Source organism: Gekko japonicus, unplaced genomic scaffold (assembly GCF_001447785.1).
Source record: "Gekko japonicus isolate JY-2015 unplaced genomic scaffold, Gekko_japonicus_V1.1 scaffold1601, whole genome shotgun sequence".
NCBI lineage: Eukaryota > Metazoa > Chordata > Lepidosauria > Squamata > Gekkonidae > Gekko > Gekko japonicus.
The window spans coordinates 146,165-160,626 of NW_015160258.1; the positions used below are offsets into that span (position 1 = coordinate 146,165).

General features: G+C 44.5%; 1 protein-coding gene across 1 annotated transcript in view; it reads left to right on the plus strand.

Annotated features, from left to right (window-relative positions):
* Positions 1-14,008, plus strand: part of LOC107113287 (chromosome unknown open reading frame, human C11orf16) — a 15,464-nt gene extending 1,456 nt beyond the window's left edge. Inside the window, exons 2-8 of the mRNA XM_015414601.1 lie at positions 2,893-2,944; positions 6,488-6,668; positions 6,958-7,114; positions 10,135-10,357; positions 12,317-12,502; positions 12,818-12,982; positions 13,812-14,008. Coding sequence (XP_015270087.1) covers positions 2,893-2,944; positions 6,488-6,668; positions 6,958-7,114; positions 10,135-10,357; positions 12,317-12,502; positions 12,818-12,982; positions 13,812-14,008 — 1,161 coding nt within the window. The remainder of the gene's footprint in view (positions 1-2,892; positions 2,945-6,487; positions 6,669-6,957; positions 7,115-10,134; positions 10,358-12,316; positions 12,503-12,817; positions 12,983-13,811) is intronic.
* Positions 14,009-14,462: the final 454 nt, after the last annotated feature.

Consider the following 14,462-nt stretch of genomic DNA (forward strand, 5'->3'; position numbering starts at 1 on the left):
TTCACCAACCGGCCAGGTCAAACAGACCTAATTAAACATGATCTGGACACTGGAAATGCTGAGCCAGTAAAGTCCCCTACTGTCCCAATTCGTGGCCCCTCGCATCAGGAAAAAAACCAACAAATGTTGGAAATGGGTATCATTAAACCGACCTCTTCTCAGTGGTCTAGTAACTTAGTTATAGTACCCAAAAAGAGGCTGAGCGAGACAGATCCCTTACAGTACAGACTTTGTGTAGATTACAGAAAACTCAACAAGCTCTGTAAAGTAGATCAGTACCCGACCCCAAATATAGAAGAAACATTGGAAAGATTAGCTCATGCAAAGTATATATCCACCTTAGATCTAACTAGTGGATATTGGCAAGTTCCTTTAACCGAAAGGGCAAAAGAGAGAACATCATTTATATGTTTTCTGGGTCAGTTTCGTTTTAATGTGTTACCATTTGGAATCAACTCTGCAAGTAAAGTTTTCCAAAGGTTGATGGATAAGGTTTTGGAGGGCCTTGATTATGCTGTGGCGTATCAAGATGACATCGCCATCATTAGTTCAACTTGGCAGGAACACTTGCAACATCTAGAAGCAGTACTCCAACGAATTCAGACGGCTGGACTGGCTATTAAACCTGCTAAGTGTCAGATAGCCAGTAACAGTGTCTCGTACTTAGGACACCAAATAGGGGGGGCAAGATCAAACCCCACCAGGTAAAGGTAGAGGCTATAGTTAAGTGGCCAACCCCAGTAACAAAGAAGCAGGTCCTAAGCTTTCTAGGAGCATGTGGGTTTTATCGCCGGTTTATACCAGGATTCAGTGAGCTAGCTGCTCCACTTACAGATTTATGTAAGAAGAATGCCCCCACTAGAGTGCAGTGACGACTGGATTGTCAAAAGGCTTTTGAGGCCTTAAAATAACATTTGACTCAAGCCCCCATTTTAAGACATCCAGACTACAAAAGACCCTTTATAGTAAGAACAGACGCATCTAAAATGGATTAGGGGTGGTTCTCATGCAAAGGGACCATGATGGACGTCTCTATCCAGTGGTATACCTCAGTTGTAAGATGCTTCCAAGGGAGAAAAGATATAGTGTGATGGAACAGGAATCGCTAGCCTTGGTATGAGGATTGAACAAACTGAAAACATATTTAAGGGGAGTGCATTTTGATCTTGAAACAGACCACAATCCACTAACATTTATACACAAAATGAAGGAGAATAATTCCAGAGTTTTAAGGTGGGCATTAAGCCTTCAAGACTTCTCCTTCAATGTGATATATATAAAAGGAAAAGACAACATACTGGCTGACTCCCTATCTAGACGTTATGAAGAGCTTGACTAAGGCCAGAAGTTTATATAGGCCCATAAGATAGAATTCGGTATAAAAGTTACTTAACATCTTCATGAACCCGAGAATCCGCAGGTGAACAGCATGACTCCACCAGCATGGGTATCCCCCAAGCTGATGGAGTGGGGGAGGTGTAAGAGATGAGAGAAATGAGTTTATAAATTGCTAAGACTCAGTGATCAGAAAGGAGCCTAAGTTTGGGCAGGATTCTACCTTTAGGGAGGGGAGGCTGTGTGCCGTGGTAATTACCAGCAGCTGCAAGGCTTCGTTATCTAATTGGAGCTTTGGTTAGATGGGAGTATTATTGTTACAGGACGCACCAGAGTTTCTTTGGCGTTGATGTGATGAATTGTCCTGGAAGACATCCCAGATCGCCTCCCCAGGCTGACTTGGCTATGGAATGTGCTGCGAGGACTGATTGGTGAAAAGCTGCAGCTTCCTTTTATGAATGGTCATTTTTATCTTTGTAAGTTACGTGTTTTATTGCCAATGGCTTCAACGAGGGCTGTTTTCTGCTCTGTATACAGCCTGTGAGTGTAAAGACTGTTTTATCTATTAAACGAACTGTTTTAACAAATATTTCCACTGCTGCCGGGAGCTGCGCCTGTGGTTGCATCGTTAATTTGCAAGCTGAAGCGAACCCCCCAAGGTCTGTTAGACCTGGCAAGATCCAAGTGCGGGAAGGACCTGTGTGACCTTGAGCTAGTTACACATTTGCAGCCCAATTTACCTCACAGACAGGGCAAAGTTTTACCATTAAGAGCACCTGGACATCTCTCAGTGGGCCAATGGCCTCCCACCCATACCTGGGCCATCCAGTCTTCTGACAGAAGGGCTGAGCCCTACCTGCCAGGCCACGCATAAGACAGCACCCAACCTTCCTGAACTAAGTTAGGGGAGACAGAGTCCCGCACACCAGAGCCCTGAGTGAGAGCTGTGACTCTGCGAGGTAGCAGGCCCTGCTCCAGGGCTGAAGTGTCCCAGCTCCAGTGACAAAGTATCTGGAATAAAGGAATAATCAGGCATGTTTAGCAGGTGTGTGAGTCCAGCAGCAGAGTGAGGAAGCACTAGTCTCTCCATGTCCCTAAAAGGGTAAGATCTACATAAATAGGAAATTTATTAAAAAGGGATTAAGAAGAAACAATTATGAAGGTAGAATGCCAGCAGGGGTTGGGGGCTATCCAGTGGAACATGTATGAATATCTGCCAGTTGGACAGAAGTCATTGGTGTGTGCTCGGTGCAAGGAGCTCCTGGTTCTCAATGAATGAGTTTGCACCCTCAAGGCCAAGGTGGCTGACCTGGAGAAGCAGAGACAGTCAGTTAGGCACACAGATAAGACTCATGGACTTGTTAGATGAGTCCCACTCTGAGAATGGCAGCCCTGCCACTGTTAGGGAGCCTGAGGGTCAAGGGGAAACAGGGCACCTGTATGGCCTGCATGACTCCATCTTTGTTACATGCTGGTGCTTAGTTGCCCTGAGTCTTGTGATAGAATGGTGATTGGCTGCTCCCAAGGGAACTTTTCTCTCTCTCTCATGCTTGTTAGCGGCCCTTATCTTCAAAGGTCTGGGTTGTGTCTTCCACCTACTGGACGCCAGGTACAAGATGGCTTGACTCATCCAGGTGTTTGGGATAGCTTAATTAATGATTATGTGACTGGTAGCCAGCATTTAGCATACAAGACACCTAGTTTTATTTATGCATATGATCATGGGTTCTGCCAAGCTTTGATGTGTATGCAAGCGCTCGAGGCCCAGCTGATGGAGACTTAGCCTGCATTTTCTGTAAGTTTGATGCTTTATTTAAAATCTCCTTGTAGACAGACCTGGATCTTGTGTATCATTTCCTGGCATAGCACCGTGCTGAAGAAAGGGGGAATGTTCCCTTAGAAGGGACCCCTTCTAGAGTTTGTGAACAGGTATCCTTTCGCACCAAGGAACCATCCCTGGGCGGAGGGGCTCTTGGTGATTCGATTCTTAGGCAAGTAGATAGATGGGTTGCGAAGTGATTGATGACCACATGGTGACTTGCCTGACTGGTGCGGAAGTAGTGGATATTATGTGTGATTTAGATAGGCTGGTAGACAGTGCTGGGGAGGAGCCAGTGGTCGTGCTACATGTTGGCACCAACAAGGTGGGGAAATGTAGTTGTGTGGTCCTGGAGGAAAAATTTAGGCTGCTAGGCAGGAGACCCAAGGCCAGGACCTCCAAAGTAGCCTTCTCAGAAGTCTCAATGGGTAGATGAGATGATGGTGTAGGGAGGAGGGGTTTAAGTCTGTTAGGCACTGGGATGATTTTTGGAACAAGCAGGACCTGTATGAAAGAGACAGCCTCCACTTGTCTTGAGAAGGAACCAGGCTGCTGGCACTTAAAATCAAAAAGGTTGCAGAGTAGTTTTTAAACTAAATCTTGGGGGAAAGCCAACAGGAGATGAAATGTCTCTGGTTCAGGATGACTCATCTCTAAGAGATGAAGGGGTAGCTGTTACTGTTCTAGAGGGAAATGGATTAGGACTGGCCACTGAGAGGATGCCAAACAAATATTGACTGCCTGGCAAGGTCTGGAGGCCACAGGAGGAAGGTTAACATGTCTGGGGAATTATAATGTCTATATGCAAATGCTAGAAGTGTCCAAGGTGACATTGGGAAACTGAAATGCTTAGTGTCAGAGGAGAACATAGACACTGTGGGCATTTCAGAAACGTGGTGAGAAGAAAATAATCAGTGGGATATAGTGATTCCTGGATATAAATGATAGCAGAAGGATACGGAGGGAATGGTCGGAGGTGGAGTGGCTCTGTATGTCAGAGCGGGTATACAGTCCTGTAAAATTAAGAATGTAAGAGAAATAGATTCATTTACAGAAGTGCTATAGGTAGGAATAGTGGTCCCAAAAGGAAGCTTAACTCTGGGATAGATCCAGGTGGTCAGCTGTGTTTGTCTGAAGGGGTGTTGAAAGACCTAGGTCATATTGAGATGACAAGATAGGAGGTCCTACAACTGACAGACAAATCGACAAATTAAAAATGAACAAATCACCAGGCTTAGATAGCATATATCCAAGATATATCCAAATGTAAACTTATGGATCTCCTGACAAAAATATGCATTCTATTACTAAAATCTGCCTCAATTCCCAAGGACTGGAAAGTAGCTAATGTAACCCCCATCTTTAAATAGGTTCCCGAGGAGATCTGGGAAAATTACAGGCTGGTCAGTCTAATGTTGGTATCAGATAAGTTGGTGGAATCTGTTATTAAATATAGAATTAGTAGGCACATGGATGAACAAAAGCTATTTTTAATAATTTTTATTATTTTAAACAAACATACACGAGAGTAGTAATAATACCGTCTTATCTCTTAAATCACCTCATACATATATATCTAAATGAAAATTTTCCCACCATTTTAGTCATCTAATATTTTTGCAAATCTATATTTTGCAGTCAAGATATTTAACAATCCTATTCTATAAGTCTAGCTATGAATATATCTTAAGATTACATAATCACAACGATCTATAATTTTTGCATCTCAATTAATATGATAAATTCTCTTTTGTTTAAACATTCTACAATAGTCTTCTATAAACTAAAATTATCTATTAACTAAATTTATACCATTCTCCAGATTCATAATCACAAACTTTTCTCATTCTAATTATACTAAGTATTTTGACGTCAATAAAAGTAAATTTTCTAGCCTGTCTCTTGTATCAAACTGCATTCTTAATAACAACCTTATATTCTTAATATCAGCTTCGCTTATACATTTTAACCCTTGTGTGCTGTAATTTTGTGATATGGGGAAAAATTTATTATAACCAATGTTAAACAGTTACATGTACAGAGAGGTTCCCTGACCTGCTTTAATTAATTAGACTTGAAACAAAGGTTCCCTAGACCTATCTCATTTATAGAGCTTAAATATTTTCTTCTTTTCGTAATTTCTTGTTTTCAATAAAGTCTTGGTTCTGTGCCTTTTCTCCTTATAAGTAAAAAGGATTTCTTTTAGTGCTTGCCATCTATATTCAAATTGTAGAGTAGTTAAGGATTCCATAGACTCTGTTCCATCTTCTCTCTGGTATATTTTTCCCTTTATCACTTTGAGGATTCCAGAGTTTTGCAGACTTTTTGTAGATCTGTTATTCTCAGTGTAGGTTAAATCAAGTTGAATATAGTGCTGTTGCCCAGTTTGTTGTAGGGGCTCCTCTCTGTAAGTTAAATCAGTTTGATTGCAATGTTGCTCTAAATTTTGCCCATTTTGGTATTTAAGTTCCTTTTCTCTGTATGTTAGATCCACTTGAGTGCTGTGTTGTTCTGCTTCTTGCGCTGTTTGATGCTGGAATTCCTTTTTATTGCAAGTAATTTGGTTTGCTGTAACACCTTTTTTTGACAAATATTGGCTCAAATGCCTCTCATCATAAATTAAAGTCTGAAGCTCCTCCCATGACAACTGCAGCAGGCTGGTTTTTGTAGAACTATCTATGCATGTGTCATGTGGTATTTTTTTCCTGTATGTCCTGGTCACCCATTTAAATAAAATAATACAATAAAATAAATAAATAAAACAAATAAAATTAATGCAATAGCAAAAATTCCAGTTCAGCCCAACAACACTCAAAAACTCTGCAGATTATTTGCTCATAGAGTCTTTCAGGCTGACCCTGTTTACCAGATAGTGCCTCTCACAGTAGTGTTAACAACCAATAATCCTTTCACACAATTAACATTCTTTGCAGCTCTAGACAAAATAGACTTATCTGATCTCAGCAATGAAGTGTGACGTCATTAAAAAAATTGCCACAAGAGTAAGGAATTTAATTTAACTCTAGAAATGTCTATTTCTTTCTTTATTTTTCCAATAAAAACTTTATAATCCTTTTGTAGAAGCTCAAACAATAGACCCTCTTTGCCCCAGGAGATATTCAAATCGGCTTTCTTTACATAAATCAGTCCCGGCCACTCCGCGAAGCTTTACATCCTGAATGTAGTGATTCTAAACAGTTACAGTGCATCTGCAGGTGATATTCAAGAAAAAGCCCACAAGTCATGGTATGGATTGATTACAGCACATTGTTAAATCCTGCTAACATGTTTCCCCTCTTCAAAATGCTTAATATGCCTCATGCCTTTTTGTAGGTGAGCGCTTTAAAGGAATGGATAACCTGTGGTCTTCTTTCCCATGCTACAGTCATTGCTGGGCAATGCCGATTGAAGCTAAACATACGAATGGAAGCTTTATAATGAATCCTGGTGTGATCTGCAGTGGTTCCTTATTAGCACATCCTGCCTGCTCTCTTAAACCATTCTTCCCAACAAGGTAGTAAACATTTTTTTGTGGGGGGGAGGGGTTTCAGGAGTAGTAGGGATAAACATAGTCTGGGCAACTCCTCGTCTGAATGTTATTTCACCATTCAACACTCCTATGATTGAGGCTACCCTTCTCAGGATTTTCAAGTGGAACGGGGACATCGATTACATGGAAATAAGTATGGCACGTCTAACATAATGTATTCCATCTGGACCAACTATCTGGCTGTTGAAGGCTGATATCTTTTCTAGTCATGGATAGAGAATTCTTCCTTTCCACCCTTTCATTTTATTCAAAGGTGCTTGTGTCTTGACCGTTGCTCCTGTTTTCCTGATACAACATGTAAGGCAATAAAGAATTTGGAGGAATCATTGGACATGGTTGGCAATCCAGTTCTTGCAAGAAGGGACGCTGATGGGTATTATTACCTCGGCACAATAATAAAGAAGGTAGAGGTAAGTATCTCCTAGCATGTGCATACAGACATTATTCAGTCCATACATATCACTCACTACAAACGTCATTGGAAAGAAATTGGCCAGTTCCAGATAGCTTTGTTTGACTTGGTTCACCAAGGGTGCACAAGATTATACTGATCCGGATGATTATAAAACTCATACAGGGACAGAGATAACAGCAGACATAAGCATCCATAGTGCAGCATCATGCAACTCTGTTCTATTTATTGCATAGTGTTCATTTGTTGAGGATATGTGACTTCCGGTCTGTGGCTCGACGATGGCGGTCGCATTCCCCTATCTCTGGGGAGGCGACTTGCTCACCAGTGGTTCGGAGGGGTGCCACCTCAAGTGACACCCCCAGGTGAGCCTTAAGAAAGGCTCCGGCCAGGGGGCGCTGGGGGGGCGACCTCTTTGATGGCATAATGCCAGAGAATTGGGGCGCTCTCTTGCCCCGAAGGTCCGTCCACTGTGTGGCTCAGTTTTCACTGAGCATAGTTGATGCCAGCCGGGACAAGCAGAGGAGATCAGCGATACTGCGAAGCTACAAGAGGTCTGAGGGCAGACCAGCAATGAACCATTTGTTGAGGATATGTTGGACGCCATTAGGACACTCAGCACAGCTCAGCAAACTAATGCTTTCACTGTGATTTGTCTTGCCCGGTTTAACTCCATTTGTTGGTGGAGAAAAGATAGGGCTGTCTAATAGGGCTGTGAGGCAGTATATGGAAGCCAGCACGATGTCAGCATTGCTGAAAGCAGGAAATCATATTGTGGGGAGATTGTACAGCTCAGTTGCAGGGCTCATACTCTGCAAACAGAAAGTCCCAGATTCTGTCTATGATAAAGGATCCCAAGTAGCAAGGCTGGGATTATCTTTCTCTGAACGCTTGGCCAGTTTGGTGTAGTGGTTAAATGCACAGACTCTAATCTGGGAGAACCGGGTTTGATTCCCCACTCCTCCACTTGCAACTGCTGTATGACCTTGGGCAAGCCATAGTTCTGTCAGAGCTGTTCTTGAAAGAGCAGTTTGTGTCAGAGCTCTCTCAGCCCCACCTACTTCACAGGGTGTCTGTTGTGGGGAGGGGAAGGGAAAGGAGTTTGTAAGCCGCCCTGAGACTCCTTTGGGTAGTGAAGGGCGGGGTATGAATCCAATCTCTTCTTCTTCTTCTTCTACCTTACAGGGTGTCTGTTGTGGGGAGGGGAAGGGAAAGGAGGTTGTAAGCCGCTCCGAGACTCCAAGTGAAGGACGGGGTATTCCGACACTCTGCATCTTTTATTTTTCACCCTAATGCCAGGTGTCACAGGGGATTTGTGCTATCCGGGGACAGTATCCCATCAGTTATTGTGAGTGAACTTGGCCATTTTACTCTTCCATACACAAGAAAATGAGCTTTCAAGTTATTTAGGGTGTTAGTACTTGAAACTTTAAAAAACAAAACTTTGTTCTGCTGATCAGTAAGCTAGAGCCAGTGTTGTCTGTTTCACCTCCCCCCGCCAACAGATGAACAAGTCTGAAAGGCCTGATTTTCAGGCTGTAAGGAGAGTGACTCTGGAGTGAATCCAGAATATGTTTACATTACCATCTCTATACAAAGCACAATGTATGGAATTAACACTGTAATTTGACTATATATGCAGGCTGTGGAAGGTCAGTAGTTCAGCAGTTCGAGACCCAGGGTGCCGCATGACGGAGTGAGCTCCCATCTCTAGTTCCAGCTCCTGCCAACCTAGCAGTTCGAAAGCAAGAAATTGCAAGTAGATAAATAGGTACCACTTCGGTGGGAAGGTAACCGCGTTCCGTGCGCCTTGGTGTTTAGTCATGCCAGCCACATGACCACGGAAATGTCTTCGGACAGCGCTGGCTCTTCGGCTTTGAAACGGAGATGAGCACCACAACCCTAGAGTCGGATTCGACTGGCTTTCGAGCAAGGGAACCTTTACCTTTACCTTGACTATATAGACAGGGCAGGCTGTACTCAGCACACACATACATATAAACACAAATAAACACACACCCAAACATAACAACTTTGGTATTTAAGAAAGCAACGTCGCTCAGAGATTATTCTAGACTTTTTGCTGACAGGTTGGTACCGTGTATTTGGCAGTGCACTTAAAAAACCCCCACTACCTTTAGAATTCTGGTGAGGTAGCCATGCTCCTTGCAGACAACCCATGCATACATGTGTATTACGTTTGCATAACTTAATCTGAGTTCTACACCTGGGCATTCATAGAATTCTTCCAGTTCACATTCAGGTACATGCAGCATCTAGGCATGGTGACATGTCATTGGGGATAGCTCCAATCACCAGGTCAGGGGAAAAACAGAACAGGGAAACTGAATCACTGATTATCTGACATCGAGGACAGATCAGGCAAACAGCCCCTGATCTTGTGTCGGGCCAGGTATCTGTGTGCAGGGTTCATAACAGGGGAAGGGATGCACATGTGGAGACCTGCTTCTGCGTATGACCCAGCGGCATTGGAATAGCTAAAATTGCTTCCATACTAGGACATGTTTGTCATTCTTTTGCTAAAATCAAGTGGACGAGGAATTATATCTTAATCTCATGCCATCCCTACCCCCGCACAGAGCAATGCTTCATGTTCTACTTCCATAGCTTTTAAAAAAGGCACTGAATAGACATTTAAATGGATAAACATAAATAATGTATGGGGCTAAATGTTTTAAAAGCCCAAAGCCTGCCTGAACCATGGGAGAGAAGAGAATCATGTTGGAGACAAAAGTATACCCACTCTTAGAGGAAGGCACATCTGTTTTGATCCCTTGCTTTTGGTATGAATAGATTTTATAATCTCCTCTTTCTAATCTAAACTCAGGGCAGTAACTGCAGTTTTCTCCCACTCTTAAGAACTTCATCCTACTATAGTTGGAGTCCTAGAATTTCTCCTTTTGGCGGCCTAAAGCCATTGTAAAAGAGCTGGGCGGTTTCCCCCACCGCTAACCATGAGGTATTTCCTTGCCGTTCTTTTTTTCTTTCTGACCACAGGGTGAGAAAAGAACATTCCTTGTACAGTTCACCAAGCCCTTTGCAGCAGACAGCGTAACTTGTGTGCAACCGACAGCCAGCAGCGACATTCTTGAGTATGTGAATGGAATGAAACATTCCATATTGCCAGGCGACAAAGTGATGGCACCTTGGGAACCAGAGCAGAAGAGATATGGCCCTGGCACAGTCATTCTGGGAATTGAACACAGGGATCCCCTGAGAGGTAAAGTCATGTCGGGACAGCTTTGCAACACAAAGGAAATATAGGCCCCGGTCACATGGCAAAGTTGCCGCGGGAGAGGCACGGATGGTGGGCGGGTTATCCAGGCGCGATCACACACCAACATCTGGGAAGTGGAGCGCACTGGTGGCTTACCGCCAACAATGCACCTTAAAAAACTGGTACCTCCAAGGTATTAGTAAACGTTTGCCACGGGCTGCCTCCAGACACCCGTGGTGTGATCGCGCCAGCACGCTGCATTCCCCTCCGGTCCCTCGTTCACCTGCCGGCTCCGAGGGATGGACTCGTGGTGTGCCGCCGGCGCGTCTGATCACGTAATCGTGCATCAAACGGCGCCGGGGCAATTAGCCACGCCTCCCCCCCCGCGATATCTGGCCTGTGTGACCAGGGCCACAGATATGCTAATGCTAGAATCACCTCCTGGATGTTTCGTCACTAAATTCCTTCACATACCCTGTACTGACAGTCTAGCCTTCTGTCCTGGATTCCCTTTTCAGAGGATCCAGCTTTTTATGGACGTTTCTACAGACACACGCACAGGTTGCATAGGCAGGATTCCCAACCTCCTGGTGGGAGCTGGAGTGCTCCTCCTGGAATGATGACTCATCTCCAGATGAGAGAGAAAATGGCTGCTTTGGAGAGAGGACTCCTTTATAGCAATCAGCACTTTTCCCAGGAGGTGGCTGAGGAGAGGCTGACTTTGTGACTGACCCAAGGCACAACTGATGAGAACTACGCAGCAGATTTCTGTTAGAAACAAGAAGGGCTCGCTTCTGAGGAAGGCGGCACATCTGACCAGGGAAGGTGTCAGCACACATCCACAGTTGGTTCACCATTTGGACACACCCTAAAACTTCAGACACGTTCTAGCCACTCATATACAGCAGTTAATTCCAGAAGTTTAGACTACCGCCTGCACTAGCGGCTTGACAGCTTAAGAGTAACTACGCGCTGTGCTCTGCCTCCACAGCCTTAAATCATGGTCATCGTGACCTTTTCTTAATGGTCATTTTGCACCTAGCAGAAACATATTGCTTGCGTCCAAACTGTTATAACTGGAGCACGTTTTGTAACTATTAGATGAATAATGCTACTAATAGGCACTGAATCATCACAAGCGTCTTCTTGACTGGAATAGAGGGGTCAGGCTCTGTGGCTTGATAAGCATAACCATTTTAGCAGTCAAAAGTTAATCATCAAGAACGTTGGCTTTGAGCCCAGTCCTGGATAGCCCAGGTAAGCCCGATCTCATCAGATCTCAGAAGCTAAGCAGGGCTGGCCCTGGCTAGTATTTGGAAGGGTGACTTCCAAAGAATACCAGGGTCGTGATGCAGAGGGAGGCAACGGAAAGCCACCTCTGAGAATGCCTCTTTGCCTTCAAGCCCCACTAGAGGTTGCCAGAAGTCAGTTTGACTTGATGGCAATTTTTTTAAAAAAATAACATTAGCTTTAGGGTTGCCAAGTCCATCTTCCACCCCCAGCGGGGGACTTTGGGGGCGTTCCTGGAGGGGGCGGGGCATCCCCGACGTGATGACACCACGTTGGGGACGTCTGCCCCCCCCCCCGCCGCCCGTGCGCCGGATCTCCAGAAACAGCAGTTCCCTGCACTTAAAGGAGCCAGCGTTTCCCTTTTAAATGCAGGAGCCGGCGTTTCCCCTTTAAGAGCAGCCGCGTTTCCCTTTTAAGAGCACGAAGCTGGCATTTCCCTGCAAGCTTGCGGCGATGAGGAAACATGGGTTCCACACACTTAAAGGGAGAGAGATGGGTGGCTGTGGGTGTTGGGGGTGGGGTTTCCCCCGCCGGCCATCTGGCTGGCAGCGGGTAGAACCCCCCCAAAAAACGGGGGACCCCTGGAAACCGGGGGGGTTGGCAACCCTAATTAGCTTTGATTGAAGAACGTGGCACCCTTTCTAAATGCAGCTTATATTTTCTCCTGAACAGCCAAAGAAAACGAAGAAATTACGGTCAGTTTTTGGAATGGCAAGAAAGTGAGCGTCCCGCTGGGTGTGGCCTTGTGGATTCCACCGACACAGTGGGAAAGGGTTGTGGAGATGATTCATATGCCTCTCACCAGCAGGAAGAGCTCTGAAGGCCAGCGTCACCAGGCTAGCTGTCGCATCTGTTCATGTAGGCCAGCACCAGCTTCCATGCACACATGTACTTTAGAGGGTCTTCTGAAAGGGCAGTGGCCGTATTGCCCCTGTATCTCTCCTTCCCATAGTTGTTTCCATCATATGTGCTCTCTGCTTGCACACAGACAATATACCTGCTGCTGCCTTAAACCCAGAGGCTGGTTGGGCCAGCCTTCTTCAGCTGAATTTTCCCTGAGAAGTATTAAAGAAGATTTAAGCAGGAAGCTCTTCCCCCAACAACTAGCACTGGAAGGTCCTTCAAAAGACCTACCAGCTGTTGCCACATCCAGCTCTTCTTCATGCTCCTCAGACTCTCCAAGCAGTGAAGAGCAGCATCCGGCCAAGACCCCAATGGTAGATCATGCGGTAAACACAGATTCCACCCTTTTTGATAAGCCCAGACTGAAAGAAAACAGGAGACCAGATTGGAAATACTGGAAGAGAAGTCATCCCAGCTCCTTTTATAATAGTCAAGGTAATATCATTGCCCTTGGTGGACTTCAATTGGGAAATAATGTGCCAAATAACTGCCTAGCACTGTCCCTCCTGTCGTATTGGTGGATTGCTTTTTCTGCCAATTGTATCATAGCCTTTAGAGGCCTTTGTTTCATAGCTGGCACATGGGTGTTCAATGTCACAAGCCCACCACCATTGGAGAAGAAGCTCTGCACCATTAAGGGTCATTTCAATGCAGATAGGAGATGGCTCCAACAAAGGGGCAAGCCCACTTAGTTGACTCTACAGAGCCACTTAATGTAAGCACAATGTTTGAAAGGGTATGATAGACTGGCAACCTACTCACATGAATGAGCTCCAGCAGAAGCACTGCAAATAAGAGTTGATGCTACTGTGACCAGATCGTCATCCAATCTTTGAAACATTAGGTGGAGGCATACTACACTATTTACAAAGACCCTACTTCAGGTGACTAGAATCTATGCAAAGCTAATTACTACAGGACCCCAACCCCCCTACAGGTCACTGTCACCATATTCATAACAAATAAAACCTCAGTCTCTCTGCCAGCATGTTATCAGGCAAGCAGGTCCACATCTATGGTTCTACCACCATTGATAGTCAGCCATGAATGTTACTCACCCTCCCCAAACCACGGAGGAGTATGTTCCCTTATCCTTCATTCAACACCCTCAGGTAGGCCATTACAGGAGACTGACAGCCACAAAAATGTTAATGCAATTTTGAGGATGCCATTTGAAATACTAGTATTAATGCAGATGACCTGCAACTTACATATAGCATCACCACTTAAAAATCAAAATTAAGTATTCTACTGTTGTCTATAGGAATCAGCATTTGGAGTACCAGCTGTGGAACGAAGAGAGCTGAAACCAGCACAATCTCCTGTAAGGATAGGTCTCCAACTATTTTAATGAACCGTAGTGCCATGTTTGAAACTATCGAACAGTCTCCACGAAGACTCCTTACTGTGAAACAAGTCCTGAACCACGAAGGTATAAAACCATTTTCAGGTGGAGGGTAAACAGTCAATTACCATTCAGCACGCACATGTGGTTGTCAGCTTGCTGTTAACTCAGGCAACATTTGTATCATATTGTGGATTTCTCTTGACTTATACTGAGTAATTTCCAGTTATCATTAACAGTGTTAAGAATTTATTCGTCTATATAAATTCCAAGTGGTACTGTTTACAAGAGCTAGCAAATGTGTGATTTTGTTGATGTTGTTGGTGTAAAACTACATAAATCTTATGGCGGTCAAAGTATGAGACTACTGGGAAAATCTCTTCACAATGGGTTTTTCACAGTCTAGGAAAGAGACACTTTCAAGATTTCCTAGCCATTGGGACCAAGCTCACCACAGCATGAGGGCAAAGAGAGGAAAGGAGAGCCCGTTAAAGAGTGTCACACTAGGATGTAGGAAACCCGCTCTGAATCCACAATCTACCATGGAAGCTTGCTGGAAGACCTTGCCCC